The 20,375-nt window shown below is 35.1% G+C and overlaps 1 protein-coding gene across 1 annotated transcript; it reads left to right on the top strand.

Annotated features, from left to right (window-relative positions):
- Nucleotides 1–5,886: 5,886 nt before the first annotated feature.
- LOC134272490 (uncharacterized) lies at nt 5,887–10,771 on the top strand. Its single transcript, XM_062754718.1, has 8 exons — nt 5,887–6,048; nt 7,353–7,628; nt 8,916–9,191; nt 9,303–9,602; nt 9,712–9,813; nt 9,930–10,187; nt 10,284–10,388; nt 10,610–10,771. Exons 1-8 carry the CDS (start codon nt 5,887–5,889, stop codon nt 10,769–10,771), a joined length of 1,641 nt encoding a protein of 546 aa, XP_062610702.1.
- Nucleotides 10,772–20,375: the final 9,604 nt, after the last annotated feature.

Raw genomic sequence — 20,375 nt, 5'->3', positions numbered from 1 at the left:
TGTTAACCTTGGCCATAACTTTTGAAGGGTTAGGGCTAGGGTTTCCATACTTCACATATGTATTTTTTGTGGCAATACATTTCATTGGATACAAATTACCTTGATCTTGGAGATTTCCGTACTTATGGAAAAAAAGACTTTAACCTTGGCCTACTTTCATATTTTACAATTGTCTTTCTATTGAGAATACCTACTTTGGGTACCAATATATTAAATTTGCATTTAAGAAAAGTTTAATCTTCGCTATGTTGCCATACGGGGGCATCAGCGTTTCACAAACACATCTTGTTCTTACTGCAGTATAGGGTTATAAAGATATAATTGGTACTTTAGAACATTTCCTATGTATTACAGTGCAGTGCTGCGCAATTTTATAGAAATATAATCAAATATTTTAATCTAAAAAGGGGAAATGGAAATTTTGTATTCCTTAACTTTAACAATTTCTAAAACGAGGTAAATTATTAAAAAAACAAGTTGATGAAACAAGAATATCAACAGTCTCCATTAAAGTCATCATTTCTTAAGTTCTATGGTTGATACAATGACCTTGTGAGCAAAAACAATTTATCATTGAGTCAATGTTAACTGACTTTTTTCATACTTATTGATAGTCTATTATTTATACACTGAATTGACGACGGATTTTTCCGTTATTTCCCGATCATGACAAGGAGCACACGGCGGGTGTGACCGGTGGACAGGGGATGCTCAGTCCTCAATGGCACCTGATCCCACCTCTGATGTTTGGGAGGTCCTTGTTTTTCCTGTTCCTGTTTTATGTACTTTTGATCTTGAATACCGTTCGTTATCTCCATATCGTTCATACTTTCTTTTTTCAGTTTAAACAAAATTACTTTGATCACTCCATCGCATGTCAGTTGATTCGGCAAAGAAATATTAATGCAACTTCTAATTCATAATTTATAAAACGCAGAGGGTAGAGAGTCTTTAAAATCTAAAAAGGGCTTATTTTCATTGATAAATGAAGTTTCGTGGAAATATTCATTTGTCACATTCTGATCGTTTAGTTTCACTTCAAACTTGATCCTCATTATGAACTGTCATTCATCATTAAAGATTAACAGGGGTCAAGGAAAGTAACTCTTTGGTGTGGAACGGCACATGTCACCTTTAACCTTATTTTAAAGGCAAATGTTAAATGAACTACATTGTAGTTCATTCTAATTACGCCCTACGGCGACTGTTACAAAAAGGCATGCATGAATTAAAATGAAATGAAAGTAAACACAGTTGAATATAAATTTTACTAAAAATTAAATATATATCTTTTGTGTCATATATTTCATAATGTTAACTTTTTTAAAATTAAAATCAGCGGAGGTTTAGTTTAAGAAAAGTTGCCGAAGAGTCTTAATTTTATAACTGAAGATTTATATGGTATTTCTAACTCGGAGTTTCAATCTGATTAAATTTAACAAGGGTACAAGAGCTAAAAATGAAAATGAATACTGATATGTAAAATCATTATACAACAAGCATAAATGTACATGTATGCAATTCCTAATGTAGCTTAACAATAAAACTTATGTTATCCCAAAAATAAAAGTTTCAGAATCTGCAACATTAAATGTTTAACGCGTGCATCAGTGTCAATGTAAACAGTTCATCATTTTCAGAAAAAGAACGTATTTTCAATATTTTTATTATTTGAAAGATAATTGTATATTATATATATTTTTATACACATGTATTATTATTCCTTTCGTCTGTACAGTTATCTTTTTTAATCGTATTTTTCTACTTTTTATAGTTCTCATTTTAGATTTTGTCAATTTCTTTTCGTCCTGCACTGCATCATTTTATAAAATGTATTTGTAAATACGGGTAAAAAGCATTTTTTTTTTAATTTTAAAATTGTATTTTAGTTATTCGGTGTTTTCTTTGGCTTTTCGTTAATGTATAGTTCACAAAAATACATATTTTATAAAAAAAATTATTTTATACTTTTGGAGAAGGGGGTATGCACTTATGAAGATGTTTCTTACAGAAACAAACATAACAATAACAGCTCGCAGATCGAGATATTTACTTTAAAGAATGTAAAATTTAGAGGCTGATTGATATCCCATCGACCAGAGTGCGATTATTATTTTGTTAGACGAAATAAAGCACAAGGTTTCAAGAGTTATTCCCCTTTGATATTTTGAATTTACCAAGAAGGATAACTCAATAGGACTAGGCCTACAGTGGAACTTGACCAGTGATTTTCCTTCCTATCTGGGCATCAAAGTGTAGATTGCTAGAGGCATAGACCAAATGCTGACCTATGTTAGCGGTAAGCCCTGTCCAGATGCATGTATCTGTTTGGTATCTGTTTTATAATTTTTTTTGTTACAAGATCAGATAGTTCACATACTTACAAAGGGGACAGAAGTCAAGGTTAAAAGCTTGAAGACTGGCAAAAGAAACTGATGTGTAAAAAAAAATATGGAGGATCGTCGCCTGCTGCAACAGTAATCTTAACGTTTGAGTTCGAGTACATTTATTAAGCTCTTCTTAATTATCTATGCTTCTTTATCGACGATCGAGGAAATTCCGATTGCAAATATGCATTTGGCAAACCTCGGCTGATTCCGTCACTTTATCAAATCGGCCGAGGTTTGCCGAGTGATGTTGTATTTCATTGGTTGTCGTCCTGTGTTGACGTCACGATTGCTAGGCTGTGTGATGTGTTTTGGTTACAGCTCATTGTTTCAGCATCAGTTTGTTGAGATAAGAAGTGATTTTCGCTAAGCGAAGATTTTCAGAAATATTTGATAACATACGATCGAGACAGTTACAGAAATGTACAGTCAGAACTATAAAAGGGTAATGACCATATTTGTTCGATTTTATGTCGAAAAGTTTTAAGATTAGGCAAATATTAGGCCTAGGCTTAGATCTCGGAGACTGATATAGATCTGAATCTGGAGGCAAGTTAAGAGTCGTGTACATTGGGCCAAGGAATTTTAATACCTTAATAAAACCTGAAGTCAGCTCAATTTGAATTAATTTTCTGAACATTTTAATTTCTGATCAATGAAAAATTAATATTACATTCATTAATTTTGAGAAAATATTTTTTTGTTTATAATAAACTGTCTTGAATAGCTGTATTCACGTCTATAAAAGTATTCGGTTTGGCCTTTATACATAGCAGACTAGGAATAAAACAATACATGTATCCACTGAATATGTATCAAATTCAATTCATACAAAAGGAATTGCCCCCCTTTTACCATTTCAAAACATATAATTTCCATACACATTCAAGCTTAGATCTGTCGCATTTTTATACAATTAATTTCCAAGAAACTGAAATTATAGAAATATCCATACACTGCATACCTAAAAGTTAAAAATTAAAAAAAGGAATAAATTGAAATCCCAAACTGATTAATTGAACACTTCTCTGCATTTACATACCACAAATAAGTAGAGAGATGGATTAATGTTCAACAATACTTCATTTTTCCTGAGGGTAATTGCCATGTATCCAATATATTGATAATGAAAAAGCCAAGCTCGATATTTACTACACAAGAAATTCATGCAATATATGAATGTCCAAAATTAATACCTTTTGCCCTAATGTATAGACCATAGAGATCCTTATTTAGATAAATTTCATGCCTCATTCAGATCAGTCTGTATAACATATCAAATGCATGTATACGTTTTCCTTTTATAAAACAAAGGTCATTAATTCGTCTTAAATTAGCTGAAAAAAGGTTTTCGTAATGTAGATTACATGCGCTATAGCTAAATTTTTACATGAATCTTTATTCATAAAATCTACAAAGAATAATTTAATCTTATTGATTCCAAACACTTCGATTTACCAAAAAGTATTATTTTTGTATTTTCATGAACCCACAATATTTCAATAAATGCACTAAAAAGTATACATTTTGGGCCTGCATTGGCAACATCTACATGTAGCTAGGTGCTCTATGATAATATTATTATGTGGGGATACCTTTTCTTGTAGGCGAAGATAGCTAAGTACTAGCTAGTTTGCATTTGCAAGTTACATGTAGCTGGTCAAAACAAGTAGAACCTTACTCCGAAATATCTGTCGTTTTTCAGACTTTCTTAAAATTTCGATATACCCGGGTATTACGATATATATTACGATATATTACGTGCCAGATTTTCCTGGCAAGTGCAAGTAGAATATAAAAATGATGTAAGAAAGCCTGAAAAACAACACAAATTTCGAACTAGTTCAAACCAAATAAAATATTCATCAAATATACGAGAAAAGTTGTGTACCACTCTTTTGTACCTAATAAATGAATGGTCCGATATTTTTAGTCATAGTGTGCATTTTATGAAGATGTTATCAAATAAAGGTGTTCCACCAAAGGAATTTACAAAATTTTGATCATTGTCCAATTAATTTCACCTTAAATTTTACATTGAAGTCTATATGGGCAGCGAATGTTTTTATCAGATATTGTAAAAAAAAAAAATAATTTTAATTTCACACAAATCTCTTGGTGAAAATATGCATAAACTACGGTGACCTCTTTATTAAACTATTAAATATTAATGAATTATTTATCGCAGAAATTTTGAGAAATAAAAAAAATTCCTTTTTTCATCATGGGCAGATAACTCTTCAAAAACTTTAAAAATGCAAAATGACCGTCTCCTGAGATGTTATCAGTCTTGTGAATTTGATTCATTTTACTTTAATCGTTATCTAGTAATGTGTTTTTAACTACAATGTAGTTTAAAATTATTTAAAATCGTGCAAAATCCCTTCACTATACAATGATTACTTTAACACATCTAAGTTTCCTGATCTAAAATCTTTTTTCTAGAAGTGTTAAAATACTACATATATTGCTAAAATACTTTTTTTCACATTTCAGAAGAGAGTGGATGTTCAGTATGTCAACCCGGAAGCTGCCTCGAGTCTTTACGAGAGGCTGGGAGTGGACATCTTGACCACGCCCACCACTTCCGGGAAAATTGAGGAGGTCTCAGTTTTGCTTTTATAATGTAATATACATTATTGCGGAGAAGTAAGTTAATATAAAAATTAAATCTTCATTACAAATCTTTTTCTTTCTCTGAAGTATCCTTTTATCTTCTCTACTGGCTGTCTATGCACATTTTATCCACTAGCATATCTTTTTCACTCTCCACTATTCTTTAAGTTTTTTCCAATTTTTATTTGATTTTGCCAAAAAGCAAACACATATATATAATATTTACTTCTTTTAATTACAGGTTGAGCCACCAAGAAAGCGTTATATTCAGGCTACCAATCAAGCACTTTTTCAAAACTCAGGACCCACTCGTACTGCTGACGGAGTGGTGCAAAATGGAGTAAGTACCAACAAATAGTGTGGTCATTTATAAATATAACGTTTACATGTTTTAGACCACCTATTCAATATATTTCTGTTTTTAGAACTAGGCACGTATATCATTTTTGAAAGAGGTGGGGGGGGGGCAAAAACAAAAATTCTATTTACCAGAAAAATCTATGACAAGTGAAATTTAAAAAAATCAAATTGTCCAAACTCGAAAATTTTATTTCTTTGGGGGGTAGGGTGTGGGTTTCTACTCTTTTATTGATAAATTTTATTCATACATTACCACCTAACCATGATAAAACTGCAGCAAAAAAATGGTGAGGGGGTATCTTGTACATAAAAAAGAAGGAAATGTAAAAAATTTCAAAAAGGGGGGGTTCAGACCACCTGATACTGTGTGCCTGAAAACTGTTCAAATCAAAGGAATCTCTTCCCGTTTTTACCAAGCTACAAGAAAATCAGTCCTTAAATTGCTTCTGTTTGTCTGAATTTATACTGAAAAAAATATTTCAAGATTTTAAATATATACTAGTATTCATGTGTATGCTTAAATATGCATTTTCAGGTGGCTAAACCTCTGTTGAGCAATGAGCAAATACAACAATTCATAACATCCACAGTTCTTCCTAGTGGTCGCTCAGTCACCAGCACTGAGACAGTGAACCCTGATGTCACCGTGTATCCTTCTCAACCAGGGGCAAGGATACAACAACAGGTATGCTGAAAAAGTTTAGGTAAATGCATTTATATGTTATAAACTCTTTCTTCACTTTGACAGTTTATCTTACGTTACTTCAAAGAGAGGTTAGATGTGTGGGTATATACATGTAGGAATCACAATTGTCCAATTTTTGCCTGTCTCTCTATCAGTACATGTCTTAGCATTACCATTTTAATTGAGATAATTGGAAGTTCATAATTGAAACAACGATTGCATGTAACCTTTTGATATGTCATAGCTTATTCAAGGTCAGTTATTCAAGTTCAAGGTCACTTGGAGGAAAAATGAGTAAATTCTTCAAAGTTCAAGGTCATGCAAAGAAAATTGTGGGTTTAACTAGTAATGTCTTATTTAGAAAATTATATATTAATTAATTCCCTGTATAGTACACTCGGCTTGAAAAGTGGGAGAATACATAGCAATCCGGATGTCCGTCTGTCTATCCGTCTGGTGCTTCTGTCCGTCTAGCTGTACATATATATGTCCATCCGTCCGTTACGCTTCGGGGTACTCATTTTTTTTAAATCCCTATACCTTTTCATGAAATTTAAGACTTTCACAGTCTTTGATTTTAGTATATACAATATAGTGTCATTATGCACCTCTTATTTTACTTTTACTTTGGGTTTAGTTTAGCAAAGCCCAAACTGGTATTTTTTCCAGAATATTGAAGGGTACCAATCTCTTATTCTCAGCTCCTCCAATACCACTGAATGAAATTTAATATGAATCATACTTTAACGGATTCTTTATTACATAATGCAATTTCGCATCTCTTACATGTATTTTAGGTCTCTCAGAGCTACACAAGCCATTGTTATCATATGGGAGGCGGGGGTATCATGTAGTGATCTCAGTGCTCACAGTACCTCTAGTTTTATCTCGAAACTGAAAGGTTTTTTTAATATAAAGATTGCTTATAACGCAGACATGTGTACTGACCACAACCCAAGGTTGTTATACAAAGTTCAAGGTCATTAAAAGAAAAAAAATGTTCATAACTGTCAACCATTCCCAACTCCAACTCCCAACCATTTTAGTATTTAACCCTCTCTATCTCAAATCTGTGGTTATCTTGAAGCTTTTCCTTGGTCCCATCAAGTTCATAAGATAACAAAAGTTCTAACTTACCTGATTATGATCTAAGGTGTATAGCTATCTTTACTTTAATTCATTTAGGGAAATTCTTTGTCACAGGGTAATGACTGTTGGGGGGTGGGGGTGTAAATTTGTGAGGATGCCTACATTACATGTAGTTTATTATACATTACAGTTGTGGATTTCTTCGTCTCTTGTAGACTGATTTCACAAATGTACAACCACAGCGGACTTTAAATGAGCTGAGATGTGGACAGACCCTACCATGGGTTTCCAATCAGCAGCAATCTCATCAGAAGATCGTGCTGCAAAAGCCAACAGAAATTTACAATGACCAGTCTACTGTACAGCAGCTGATCTTAAACAGCCAGGGAAACTTTCACCCCTTACCTCAGAATGCTTTTGCTGTCCAATTTCTACACCCGCCGACTTTGTCACATGCAGGGCAACATCAACCAATCTCTGCAAATCAACTTGTAAGTTAATGTTTTCCTTTTGAAAGAAACGTATTTAAGATATCTTGATTACTTTGTTCAGCCTTCTGTTCTGTTTAAATTTTTGTGATGGAGCTAGGATGAAAATTCTCTAAATTAAAAGAAATCTATTTGAGGACAAAAAGTGAAAAGTCAAGGTTGTTTCTTCCTTTTATCCGTCTTCATCTTACAGTTTAGGTCTTTAGCCCTCTTATTAGGTCATTTAGCAGGAGACATGAATTCTTTGAATTAGTTTATCATATTTCAACATTTTCACTGATATTACCTCCTTCATGAAAATAAAACACATCATCATCTTGAAAAATGGAAACACCAATTGTTAATTGAATAAAGAAAAAAAAATTGTGGTCCCCTGCTTTCGGTGTCTTTTTGGGTGATATGTCTTTTTTTATGACATTTTGTGTCTAATATGAACGCCCTATCATAAGTCATCTATTTAGAAATTATCACTGAACTCCAAGGTCAAGGTCAAAGGGTTAACATTCTTGGTATCCAATGAAAAGTCTTCTCAAAAGGATTACATATGTGAAGTATGAAAGCCCTAGCCCTTACCATTCAAAAGTTATGGTCAAGGTTAAAGTTTTCTCATAAGTACAAAAAATCTCCAAGGTCAAAAGGTCAAGATTGTTGGTATCAAATGAAAGGATTTGCCACAAAAAATACATATGTGAAATACATATGATGAAAGTCCTGGTATCAACTGTTCAAAAGTTTTTGAAAAGTAGGTCAAACTCCAAGGTCAAGGTCCGAGGGGCAAAAGTCTTGGTATTCAATGAAAGGTCTTCTCACAAGAATTATATATGAAGTATGAAAGCACATGCCCTTACCATTCAAAAGTTATGGTCAAGGTTAAAGTTTTTTCATAAGTATGGAAACATCCAAGGTCAAGGTCAAAGCTGTTGGTATGCAATAAAAGGTCTTGCCACAAAGAATACATATGTGAAATATGAAAGTCCATATACCTACCATTCAAAAGTTATGGCCAAACTAAAAAAAAGTTTGGTATTTTTGTGTAAAAGTGGGTCAAACTTCAAGGTCATGGTCAAATTCGGTGGTATTCAAAAAAGGTCTTGTCATTAGAAATACGCATATGAAATATAAAAGTCATAGCTCCACAAAATCAAAAGTTATGGGCAAGGTGAAAGTTTTTGTGACGGATGGACAGACAGACAGACGGACAGACAAATGAGATTTAATGTCCCCTCGCTTTCGCGAAAGCGGGGGACAATAATGTTATTAAAACTTTGTTGTTTTCTGTTTCATGTACAGATTTTACCTACTAATGTTCAAGGCTCTACTCCAACTGTTGTGCCAAATGAATATGTTATGGTAAAAGGACAACAGGTTCCTACCAACATCATCAGTGTTCCATCAGTTACAGGAGTGTATGACCAGACTGTTCATATACCAACTCAAGCAATCAATGGAATAAGTAGTAACTGTTACTACAATGGTGCAAATGTGGTGACATCCACACCTAAAGTGGCGACAACTGGACTGTCAGCTGATTTTCATCAGAGGTGTTCTGCAGCTCAGCATCAGCTTGTAAGTTTTACCTTTTTTTTGTCTTAACTGGTGTTTAAGTTTGGTTGGAAACGTAATAATTCAATTACATTTCCAACCAAAGAAATACATTGTACATTTTTTTTTAATCAGGAAACATGGAGTCTGAGACCACTGAGTGTCCCTACATTTGTGGCACCAATGGAGGCACAGACAAAGACCAAGACCAAAAAGCCAAAGAAAAATACTACTGCAAATGTCTCTAAAAGACAAAATGCAAATGCTGATATTGACAAATGTGTACTTTACAGCGGCTCAAATATGGCAAAAGGGAATAAAGGTTTGGCTAAAATTGATGTGAGATCAGTGCAGCAGACCACAGGGAAACAAATGGAACCAACTCTGCACCAGACTCAGAATTCTGCCTCAACCTCTTCCCTCAAAGGCGACAAGGTAATTTAAGTGAAACATTGTCAAATAAATGCATTTACCTTGTCAATTAATTAATTTTTACAAAATTTGTTGTATTGAAATTTTGACTTTATCTTTTATTTTCTTGAAGGGAGTCAAACGCATAGTTGTTCCACCAAAAGTTCAGACAGACCCAGTGGAATATCCTCCATATGTTGCCAGAATTATGAGGATCCTGAACAAGCAAAAACAGGTAAGTGTGGTAAAAAATAACTAAAATCATTACAGATTGGGTATCAAAAGTCATTTAAAAGAATAATTTAGTATTTTAAAAGCCGCAGTTTAAATTGACATATTGGATAATTTAAGGGTCAAGTGGAATCAAGTGATGAAAACAAAAAAAGTTTTGATTCCACACCCAAACAAATGACCACTGCTGGAAAAGATATCAAGGATAGAGCTGATTCTACTCCTACACAATGTATTACTGACAAAAAAGCAATACCGAACTCTGTGGACTCCACCATTAACCAGAATGAGCCACAAAGCCTTAGAAGTAATGAGACGTCACAAAATGTTGTATCAAGAACTGCAGTACCATCCAAGCAGCCTGCACTGGAACAAAAGGTATCAATCTAACTTGACTGTTTGTTAAAATAAAATATATTAAATATTTTGAATGAAGGCTATTAAATTGTGTAAATTCTTATTCTACAATTTTAGATTCAGCATAAGTCCTTGTCTGATAACACTGTCAAGAAGGCCAATGAGGGATGTACTCAATTGAAATCTGGGTGCAGGAATGAGCCTGGCATGTCTATCAAAAAGGTATTGATAAGGCTTACACATTTTGCTGACATAAAATCATTGATAAGAATTGAAATGAATATGTTTTGCTGAAAGTATTTCAGAAATTGCTTATCTTTCAAAGAACTTGTAAATTTTCGCATACAATTTCGTCCTATTGTGATATTGATATGTTAATCACTTTACATACATGATTCAAACTTTGTCTTATATTTAAAGACATTTTGCAATATTTTTTACAGACACTCCCAGAGGACTACAGGCCTGTGGTTAATACAGACTTGTTACTAGATGACTGGTCACCTGACAGTTTTACTTTGTTGGAAGCAGACAGTTTCTATGGACCAGAGATTCTTGTCACTTCTGGCGTTCACTGCTTTGTGGCATCTGTACCTTTCTTCTGATTGGATGACACAGACTTCTGGATACTGTTGGAGATTGCTGACCTTCAGTGAAGGAACATTATCTTAGTGAATTATAACCACAGTCTTTCATTACACTTTCTGTGATACTTTTGTTTTGGAAAGACTTTTGACTTTATAATTTATATAATTTAATGTGGCTTAGGAATTAAAGCTTCCATGATATGGGATCCAACCTTTTATATAAGAGCATACTTTTTATATTTGCTATTATTTAAAGATATAATTTTCATAATTTTATGCCAAATGGTTGGTTTTCTTAAAATACCTGCAAGCATGTTTAGAATGACTGTTGATAGTTATTATTTTACTAATAAAATTGCATGCTTTCATATTCTGTTGTATGTTTTTTTTAAAGTGCTTGATTCAGTCAAAGCAGATAGGTCGATAGAACACTCGCTCAATGATCAGAAGGAGAATAGTTCGAATCTCCGCCGGGACTGACCTAAGTCGATAAAACCTAGGTAGCACTCGACAATTTGCTGTCGGTCCTTCAGATTAGACCTTACCAAAGAGGCCCCGTGTCACGGGAGACGTTGCCACGATAAAGATCCTTCATTACTTAATGGCCTTGAGTGTCGAGTATAGGTTTAAATTTGAAGCCTTCACTGGCATGTAGTCATGTCTCTCTATGAGTGAAAAGTTATCGAATGGGACGTACAAGGATATGAATATCAACCAATCAATATTGCTTGATTCAGTTGGTTGATTGACTACTTCCATCCTAAAAAGTACAACTTACTTTAGGCCTTAAGGGTCATCTATAAAAAACAAGTATAAAATAAAACAGATTGAGCTACTAGATGAAGGTTTTTCTCCAAAAACAACAGAATAGGATGATCAGTAATCAACATACTACTGTAGCAGTAATCAGTTATAAATCTTGGGGAATGATTTCTCTTATAGAAGTAGAAAGAAATTGAGGCTCATCAAGGCACCAGCCTTGTCAAAGATAGCATACAGAAGGGGGGGATTTTCTCATTTGCCTATGATTGCCTCTAGCTTTAATCTTGCGGAAATCACTGAAGCAATTGCTGTGTTTAGCTTGCTGGATCATTGCAAGAAACATACATGTTGTTCGTATTTGTTGTTAGTAGCAAATTCCTGAAACATTTCACAAACAAATTTGAAAATGTTTGAATTGAAACTGTCGATTGTTTCAGTGTTTTGTAAAGAATATTTTCTGAATGATTTCAAAAGCCTAAATGCTGAAAGTATGTGTACTTTGGCATACACAACTTCTGATTGCATGGTACATGTAAGATCTATCTTTATTTGTTGTCCCCTGTTTCTACTGAAAGTTGGGGATATTAATTTGGGTCTGTCCGTCCGTCTTTCTGTCTGTCTGTAACGCTTTCATTTCCACACGATACTTTGAGAACCCTTTGAGCTTTTGCAATGAAATTTTGCAAAGCAACACCCTATATCGTAAAGAAGAACTTTACGCTATAGTTGCCTGTTGATTTTGAGGTCAAACGGACAAAGGACAAGGTCATAAATTAATAAATTCTGTCTTTTTAAACACTTTCGTTTTCACCCAATATCTCGAGAATCCTTTGCAAATTTGCAATGAAATTTTACATTACAACTCCATATGGCCTTAAGAAGACCCCTATTGATTTTGAGATCAAAAGGTCAAGGTTCAAGGTCGTAGTTTATACATTCTGTCTGTAATACTTTACATAGAAATATATAGGAAAAATTCTTTGAAAATCTTCTCAAGAATAGCAATTCGATGATTTATTATATTTATATGGAAGCATTCTCAGGTAGTGTAGATTCAAGTTTGCTCAAATCATAACCCCCGGTGGTAGGGTGGGGCCCTATGCTCCCTCCTCCCTCACTCTCTTCACACCCTCTATCCCCACTCCCTCTCTCTCGCCACTCTTTCTCATTCTCCCCCACTCTCCCTACTCCCTCTCTTTCCCCTCTCCCCCTCCCTCACTCTCCCCAATTTCTCACTCTCCGCACTCCCTCAACTACCTCCCCACTATCTCATCCTCCTCATTCCCTCTCTCTCACCACTCCCTCTCTCTTGCCACTTTCTCTTTCTCTTGCCACTCTCTTACTCTCCCCCTCCTCACTCACCCCACTCACTCTCTCCCACCCTCCCCACTCCTTTATCTTCCTACTCCCTCACTCTCCACTCCCTCTCTTTCCCCACTCCCTCACTCTCCCTGCTCCCTCTCTCCCCACTCCCTCCCCCTACCTCTCTCTCGTAACTCTATCAATCTCCCCACTCCCTCACTCTCCCCACAGCTGCTCCTTCACTCTCCCCACTCCCTCTTTCTCCCCCTTCTTCACTCTCCACACATCCTCTCTCCCCACTCTCTCATACTCCTCAGTCCCTCTCTCTTGCCACTCCTCTCTCACAACTCTCTCTTTCCCTCACCACTCCCTCTCTAGCCACTCCCTGACTCTCCCCCATTTCCCCCTCCTCATTCTCCCCACTCCCTTTCTCTCACGCTCCACACTCCTCTATCTCCCCACTCCCTCACTCTCCACTCCCTCTCTTTCCCAAATCCCTATCTCTCCCCACATCTGCGTCTTCACTCTCCCCACTCCCTCTCTCCCCCTCCTTCACTCTCCACACACCCTCTCTTTCCACTCCCTCCTCCTCCCCACTCCCTCACTCCCTTACACTACCCACTCCCTCACTCTTGCTCCTTCACTCTCCACACACCCTCTTTCCCCACTCTCTCTCTCCCCACTCCCTCTCTCTACCCTCCCTCACTCTCCCCACTCCCTCTTTCTCCCCCTTCTTCACTCTCCACACATCCTCTCTCCCACTCTCTCTCTCTGCCCACTCTCTCATACTCCCCACTTCCTCTCTTGCTACTCCTCTCTCTTTCCCTCACCATTCCCTCTCTCTAGCCACTCCCTTACTCTCCCCCATTCTCACTCTCCCCACTACCTTTCTCTCACCCTCCACACTTCTCTATCTCCCCACTCCCTCTCTTTCCCCACTCCCCCCACATCTGCTCTTTCACTCTCCCCACTCCCTCTCTCCCCCTCCCTCACTCTCCACCCACCCTCTCTTTTCACTCCCTCACTCTCTACACTCCATCACTGCTCCCTCCCTCTCCCCACCCCCTTTCTCCCCCTCCCTCTCCACACACCCTCTCTTTCCACTCCTTCACACTCCCCACTTTCCCCCACTCCCTCACTGCTCCCTCTCTCCCAACTCCCTCACTCTCCCCACTTCCTCTCTCCCCCTCCCTCACTCTCCACACACCCTCTCTTTCCACTCCCTCACCCTCCCCACTTTCTACCACTCCCTCACTCTCCCCACTCCCTCACACTTCCCACTCCCTCACTCTCTCTTCTCCACTCTCCCCACTCCCTTTTCTCCCCCTTCTTCACTCTCCACACACCCTCTCTCTCCCCATTCCCCCTCCCTCACTCTCACTCCTCCACTCTCCCCACTCCCTCTTTCTCCCCCTTCTTCACTCTCCACACACCCTGTCTCCCCACACTCTTTCTCTCCCCATTCCCTCTCTCCCAACTTCCTCACTCTCCCCAACACCCTCTCTCTCTCCCCCTCCCTCATTCTCCCCACGCCTCTCTTGCAACTCTCTCTTTCCTTCGCCACTCCCCCTCTCTTGCCACTCCCTCACTCTCCCCCATTTCCCCCTCCTCACTCCCTTTCTCTCACCCTCCACACTCCTCTATCTCCCCACTCCCTCACTCCACACTCCCTCTCTCTCCCCACACCTGCTCCTTCACTCTCTCTGCTCCCTCTCTCCCCCACCCTCTCTTTCCACTTCCAAGTGGACAAAATTTGCAGCTCTCCACTGGCACATGGTGCTGTCTCCATATGAGTGAAAAATTCTCAAGAGGGATGTTAAACAATATGCAATCAATCAATCTATTCAAAGAAAATAAACAGAAATGTATGTGGAATGACAGTTTGACTGACCAACCAACAGACAGACCACAGCAAAGCAATATGCCTCCCCCTCCTCTTCAAAGGCATATCGTTTAAGTAGAAGTTTTAGTGAGGATTTCATTTTGGCATTAATTATTAGCGAGGGTGCTGAGATCGCTAAACTTGAGTATCAGTAAAAATTAACTGTGTTTTATTTGTAATAGCTTCTTAAGTGAGAATTTTAAAATCACATAAACTACTTAATTCTTGCTAAAAATAAAATTCCAGTTTTAAGGAGAAATCCCTAGATTTGCATCTCACTAAAATTTCCACTTATATGGTAACAAATAGGTTTCATCTTGAGAATAATGGTGTCAGTGGTTGCTCTAGGACACCCAGTCTCATGATAACATTAGCAGCTTCTCCTTCACTGATTTTGGAATGGCTTGAAGGATTTGGTATTCTCTGTACACCTTTTCTTTCGCAAGACACTGGACTTCATAATGCCATAGTTCATAGGTTGTTTCTAATTTTGATGATCTGGAGAATGTTAAAATTGTAGTAATCCTGTGTAGTGCTTTATAACATCAGTTTGAATTTCAGATTCAGTTTGGTATTTTAGGAAAGATCCAGTACATGTACTGTACTAGCAAATCCTTGTGGCCATGTTTGAAGATACTGAGGTGTATCTGCCTTGGGTTTCACCTTTTAGGCTTTAGAAGAATTAATTGATGATATCCTTGGCTTCTTCTAGCTGAAATATCATCTCCATTAATGAACTTTTCCAAGAATACACAATCCTAGACAGAATTTGAATTTCTAATGTAGTAAATCACTTCAATAGTTCACTCACATGTATCACTTGAATTGAACTCAAGATAATTCACTTATTTCAGAAGTTCACTTTTAACATCCCAAAATGCATTGTATCACTTTGATTAAAATCACAAGTTCGCTTTTAACATCCCAAAATGCATTGTATCACTTTGATTTAAATCACAAATATCATATACATGATTTAATATGATAGACAGTTTGTTTTGAATATACCTGCTAAAATGTCAAAATACCATCTAAAAAATCTAAATGAAAAATATACTTGAAAACAAGAGGCCCAGGGGCAACATTGGTCACTTAAGTACTTTGGCTAAGAAAAAGCAGAAATCAGTTTAGTACTGCAAATTTTAGATATTAAAGTGGTTTGAAGAGGTATGATTTGAACAAACTTATAATCTCCACTTCCTAAGGATGCTTTTGAATTAATATGAAACATGGTTGCTTTGCTGTTCTTAAGAGGAAATTTTTATTGAAATATCCTTTATTTTTCTTTGTAAAACTATGATCCCCTGGTAAGGCTTTTCTATTCTCCTGGAGGGTTATGATTTGAGCAAATTTAAATTGCAATAACATCATCATATGCTTTTATATAATTGTGACCAGTCATGGCTTTGTTGTTCTTGTGAAGAATTTTAAAGATATTTTTATACCCCAACCTACCCCTGGGGGTAATGATTTGAAAGAAACTTGAATCTACACAATCTGAGGATGCTTCCGTATCAATATATCTAAACATGACTGCTGTTCTTGAGAAAAAAAATTAAAGATTTGTTCCTGTATGTTTTCAATGTAAAACTAGATCCCCCTTGTAGCCCCAACCTACCCTCTAGGATTATGATTTGAACAAATTTTAAATCTACACTACCTGACAATGATTTAACATATTAAGCTTCATATTTTCATGCACAGCTGTTCTTGAGAAAAAGAAAAATTATGCCATTAATTTTTCACAAAATTATAATAATCTCCCTTTAGAGGAAGAAGAACAATTGAAATAAGATGCGAAACACTATGCACCCAGCGGCAACAAAGTTCGAAAAAATATTTTTAGCATATAGGTCACAGTCAAGGTCACAAGGTCATTGATCTTAATGTTATTTGAAAGAACTTTATTAGTGGAGTATGCATACTAAATACGAAGTCTCTATCTACTTTGGTTCAAAAGTTATGGTGAAAGTTCAAAAAAGCTATTTTTGGCATATAGTTTACAGAAAAGTCACAAGGTCATTGACCTTGGTGTCATTTGAAAGAACTTTATTGGTGGAGTATACATACAAAAATGAAGTCTGTATCTCCTATGGTTCAAAAGTTATGGCGAAAGTTTTAAAAAGCTATTTTTAGCATATAGGTCACAGTCAAGGTCACAAGGTCATTGACCTTGGTGTCATTTGTATGAACTTAATTAGTAAAATATGCATACCAAATACATAGTCTCTATCTCCTATGGTTCTAAAATTATGGCAAAAGTTCGAAAAAACTATTTTAGCTTGAAGATCACAGTCAAGGTCACAAAGTCATTGAACTTAAGGTAGGATTCTTCTCTGGTTTCTGACTAGATGAAACATTCAAAGTATATCTGCTTATATGTCTTAGGTATTGAGGTGTAAGGAATTTAAAAGACCATATTTTTCTTTCCTCATCACAATTGTACAACTTGAAATAGAAATGGTAAACTGCGTTTGAAAACTAGCAGGGACTATATTTTTGGCGGAATTGTGGCGTATGAAAATATCTTCTTTTCTGCCTCTCAAAATTATAATAGAACAATGAATTTAGTTATAATTTTTTTTACAATCGAAGTCTTGGAGAAATTTTCAAATGTAAGTTAGATTAATAATGAGGGACTAATCTTTCTAAATATATCAAATAAATATGATTTTTCAAACAAACTAGAACTTTATTGGCTTTTAAACGCTTCCTATCAAAGTGCAGATTTGAGCCAAAAATCCATAAAAAAGTATTTTTCTCTCTTAGTAAACGATCAAAACTTTTTGTTTTTGTATCATTTTGTACATTTATAAAACTACTTTATTATATGTGAAAATAAGAAAAAGTTAAATATAGGAAGCATATGAAAATAACTAATATATCCTAAAAAATTAAGAAAAGCAGAGAAAATTCGGATTAGCCAATATTCAGTTAAATTAACTTATTATTGTAAATTTGGTTATATCTTGTTATAGACCCGATAGTAATATGTTTTTATGCAAAAAGAACAATCATTAAATTTTTGAAATAGAAGTAGGTATCACATGATTGACAACAGTTATTTTTTATTCTTAATGTCAAGGAAAAAGGTAATGACCTTGACCTGACCTTGCCTCTAATATAAAACGGTCAAATTTAATTTCACTGATACTATCACTTACTGGTATTGTCTTCTTGATTCTGTGAGAATTTCATTAATTTTTAAATATCAGAAATATGAGAAGAATCCTACCTTAATGTTTTTTTAAGAACTTTATTAGTGGAGTATGCATACCAAATATGAAGTCTCTATCTCTCAAGGTTCAGAAGTTATGGTGAAGGTTAAAGTTGACAACAGACAGACAAACAGACAAACAGATAACCAGACAAACAGACAGGACAAAAACAATATATGACTCGGATCTATTGATCTGGGAACATAAAAAACCCCTGAATATCCACTTCACCCAAGGATAAATTGTGGCAAAGTTGGTTGAAATTGGACCATGCAGTTGTTCTTGAGAAGATGAAAATGTGAAAAGTTTACAGTTTAATGGTAATGATGACAATGATGACAGACAATGGACATGCAAAGTTCGATCAGAAAAGCTCACTTGAGCCTTCAGCCTAGGTGAGCTTAAAAAGAAATTGAAATACAGAATGATTGTGCCCAATGAGCAGATTAATAAAAATCACCAATGTAAGCAATAGAAATTTAGAGAAGCTATTATATAAATAAATGTCACAGGTGAAAAACTATGTTAATGAAAAGCAAACTCAAAGAGTTGTGGTCCCGCTTTTAATGGGATCCAATTATTTATGGGATATTCAATGTATCAAATTTGAATGCCTTATCTTATATCATTAGAAAGTAATAACCAAAGTTAAATTCTTTGGAAAATTATGTCAAACATGAAGGTCAAGAAGTCCAAATATGTTAAGAAACATCTTGTCACAGGAAATTAACATGACAAATTTGATAGCTCCAGCTATCTTTTCTCAATCAAAAGTTATAAGGAAAAATATCATTTTTGAAAAGTAGGTCAAACTTTAAGGTTAAGGTTACAGGATCTAAAAATATAGTATATTTAGACAGGTATTGTCACAGCTAATATACATATACATGTAATATGAAAGTGATGCCTTTTCTCTTTATGACTAATCAAAAGTAATGATATTTTTTTTTAAAGTAGGTCAAAGTTCAATGTCAAGTTCACAGAGTCAAATTTCTTAGTATATTTATAAAGGTCTTATCACAGATAATGTACATGTAAAATATGATAACCCTACCTTTTCTTGTTTTAAAGTACACTGTAGTGTCCAAGGTTAATAAAATATTTGTGACAGGCTGATAGACAAATGAGATTTATAAATGTCCCCTCACTTTTGCAAAAGCAGGCAACAATAATGAATGAAATTTCCAAAACATTAAATAACATATTCACAAAAATTTGAAAATAAATCACTAACCAGCAATTAATATCCAGTTAAATTACTCTTAGTCCAAATACCAGTCAATTTAACTCTGAATCTCTCATTGAGAACAATAAAATTTAAATTAACAAAATCAAAGTAATTACAATTCAACTAATTTTATTAAATAAAAAAAAAAAAAAAAAAAAAACGAATTTATGTATCTCAGAAACAAAATCAAAGAAATGTCAAAAAAATTTTGATTGGGTTAGGTTTAATTAATTTCTCGAAAATTTCACATTTTCATTTCAATTTCTTTTTAAAATATGTATGATTGACAAACATGTTCTCCTCAGTTGTGACCACGGGCACCTGATGTTACTTATTTTTCTTTTAATAAAAAAAATATACCCCTACCTAATAATAAAAGTTTATTATCAGGTAGGGGTTTATTATTTTTTTTGGATTAAAAGAAAATTAAGTAACATAAGGTGCCTGTGGTTGTGAGTAGTTTTGTGGTCACCGTGTTTTTAAAGATAGGTTTAAATAATAGTGTATTCACAAATAATGTCTTTTATTTTTTTATTTAAAAAGTCTATGTATCTAGTCTTGCTTTACATATTTGATTCGATATTCATATTATGCATTCATTTACACCAAAGAAGAAGTCTCAATAAGCCATTATCTGTGGTCCCCGGTTACTCGTCAAATTTTAAACTTTCATTAAAAAGCTTAAAAAGTAAATTACATTGATCTCTTATGTCTGTAGTATATGCTCCAAAGTTTAAAAATTTCAAATAATTGCAAAAAAGAACACGCAAACCTGTGTTTTGAAGGTGGGGTCCTTTGATTTTCATGAATATCAAAAGAAATATGTGACAGGTACCCACTTCAGAGCTTTCGTAAACATCGAGCGCAGATTTGTTCAAAGTCGACATCAAAATATGTGTATATTATATTTATACAGATTGTGTGAAAATATCTTTGTTGAACAACATTGCGCTCTATGTCTTCTACTTAAAAGTATCATGATTTTGAATCTGTTCGGTGAGTACATTTACATAGGATTAACCTCTTGTTGACCTGCTAAGAATAGATAATATGTCACGTGATTCCATTCCGCCACAGGTGAATACCTTTGGAAAGCGTGTTTTCTATAGGAAGCGAGTCAGTGACACAATCTTGTAGCTCGTATTTGAAAAGTGCAGACACCAGCTTTTATTTTTAAAAATAAAAAAAGACTCTCTATAGACTTCGATGAATATCACTTATGTTAAACTT

This window comes from Saccostrea cucullata, unplaced genomic scaffold (genome assembly GCF_032062105.1).
Source record: "Saccostrea cucullata isolate Sc308-1 unplaced genomic scaffold, CSIRO_AGI_Scuc_v1 ctg3467, whole genome shotgun sequence".
In the NCBI taxonomy this organism is placed as follows: domain Eukaryota; kingdom Metazoa; phylum Mollusca; class Bivalvia; order Ostreida; family Ostreidae; genus Saccostrea; species Saccostrea cuccullata.
This window is presented reverse-complemented; position numbering and strand designations above follow the sequence as displayed.

Coding starts and splice junctions, on each gene's coding strand:
- LOC134272490 (XM_062754718.1), top strand. CDS start 5,887: ATGCATTTTCAGGTGGCTAAACCTCTGTTGAGCAATGAGCAAATACAA. Junction 9,192..9,302: donor CTGCAGCTCAGCATCAGCTT/GTAAGTTTTACC, acceptor TTTTTTAATCAG/GAAACATGGAGTCTGAGACC. Junction 9,603..9,711: donor CTTCCCTCAAAGGCGACAAG/GTAATTTAAGTG, acceptor ATTTTCTTGAAG/GGAGTCAAACGCATAGTTGT.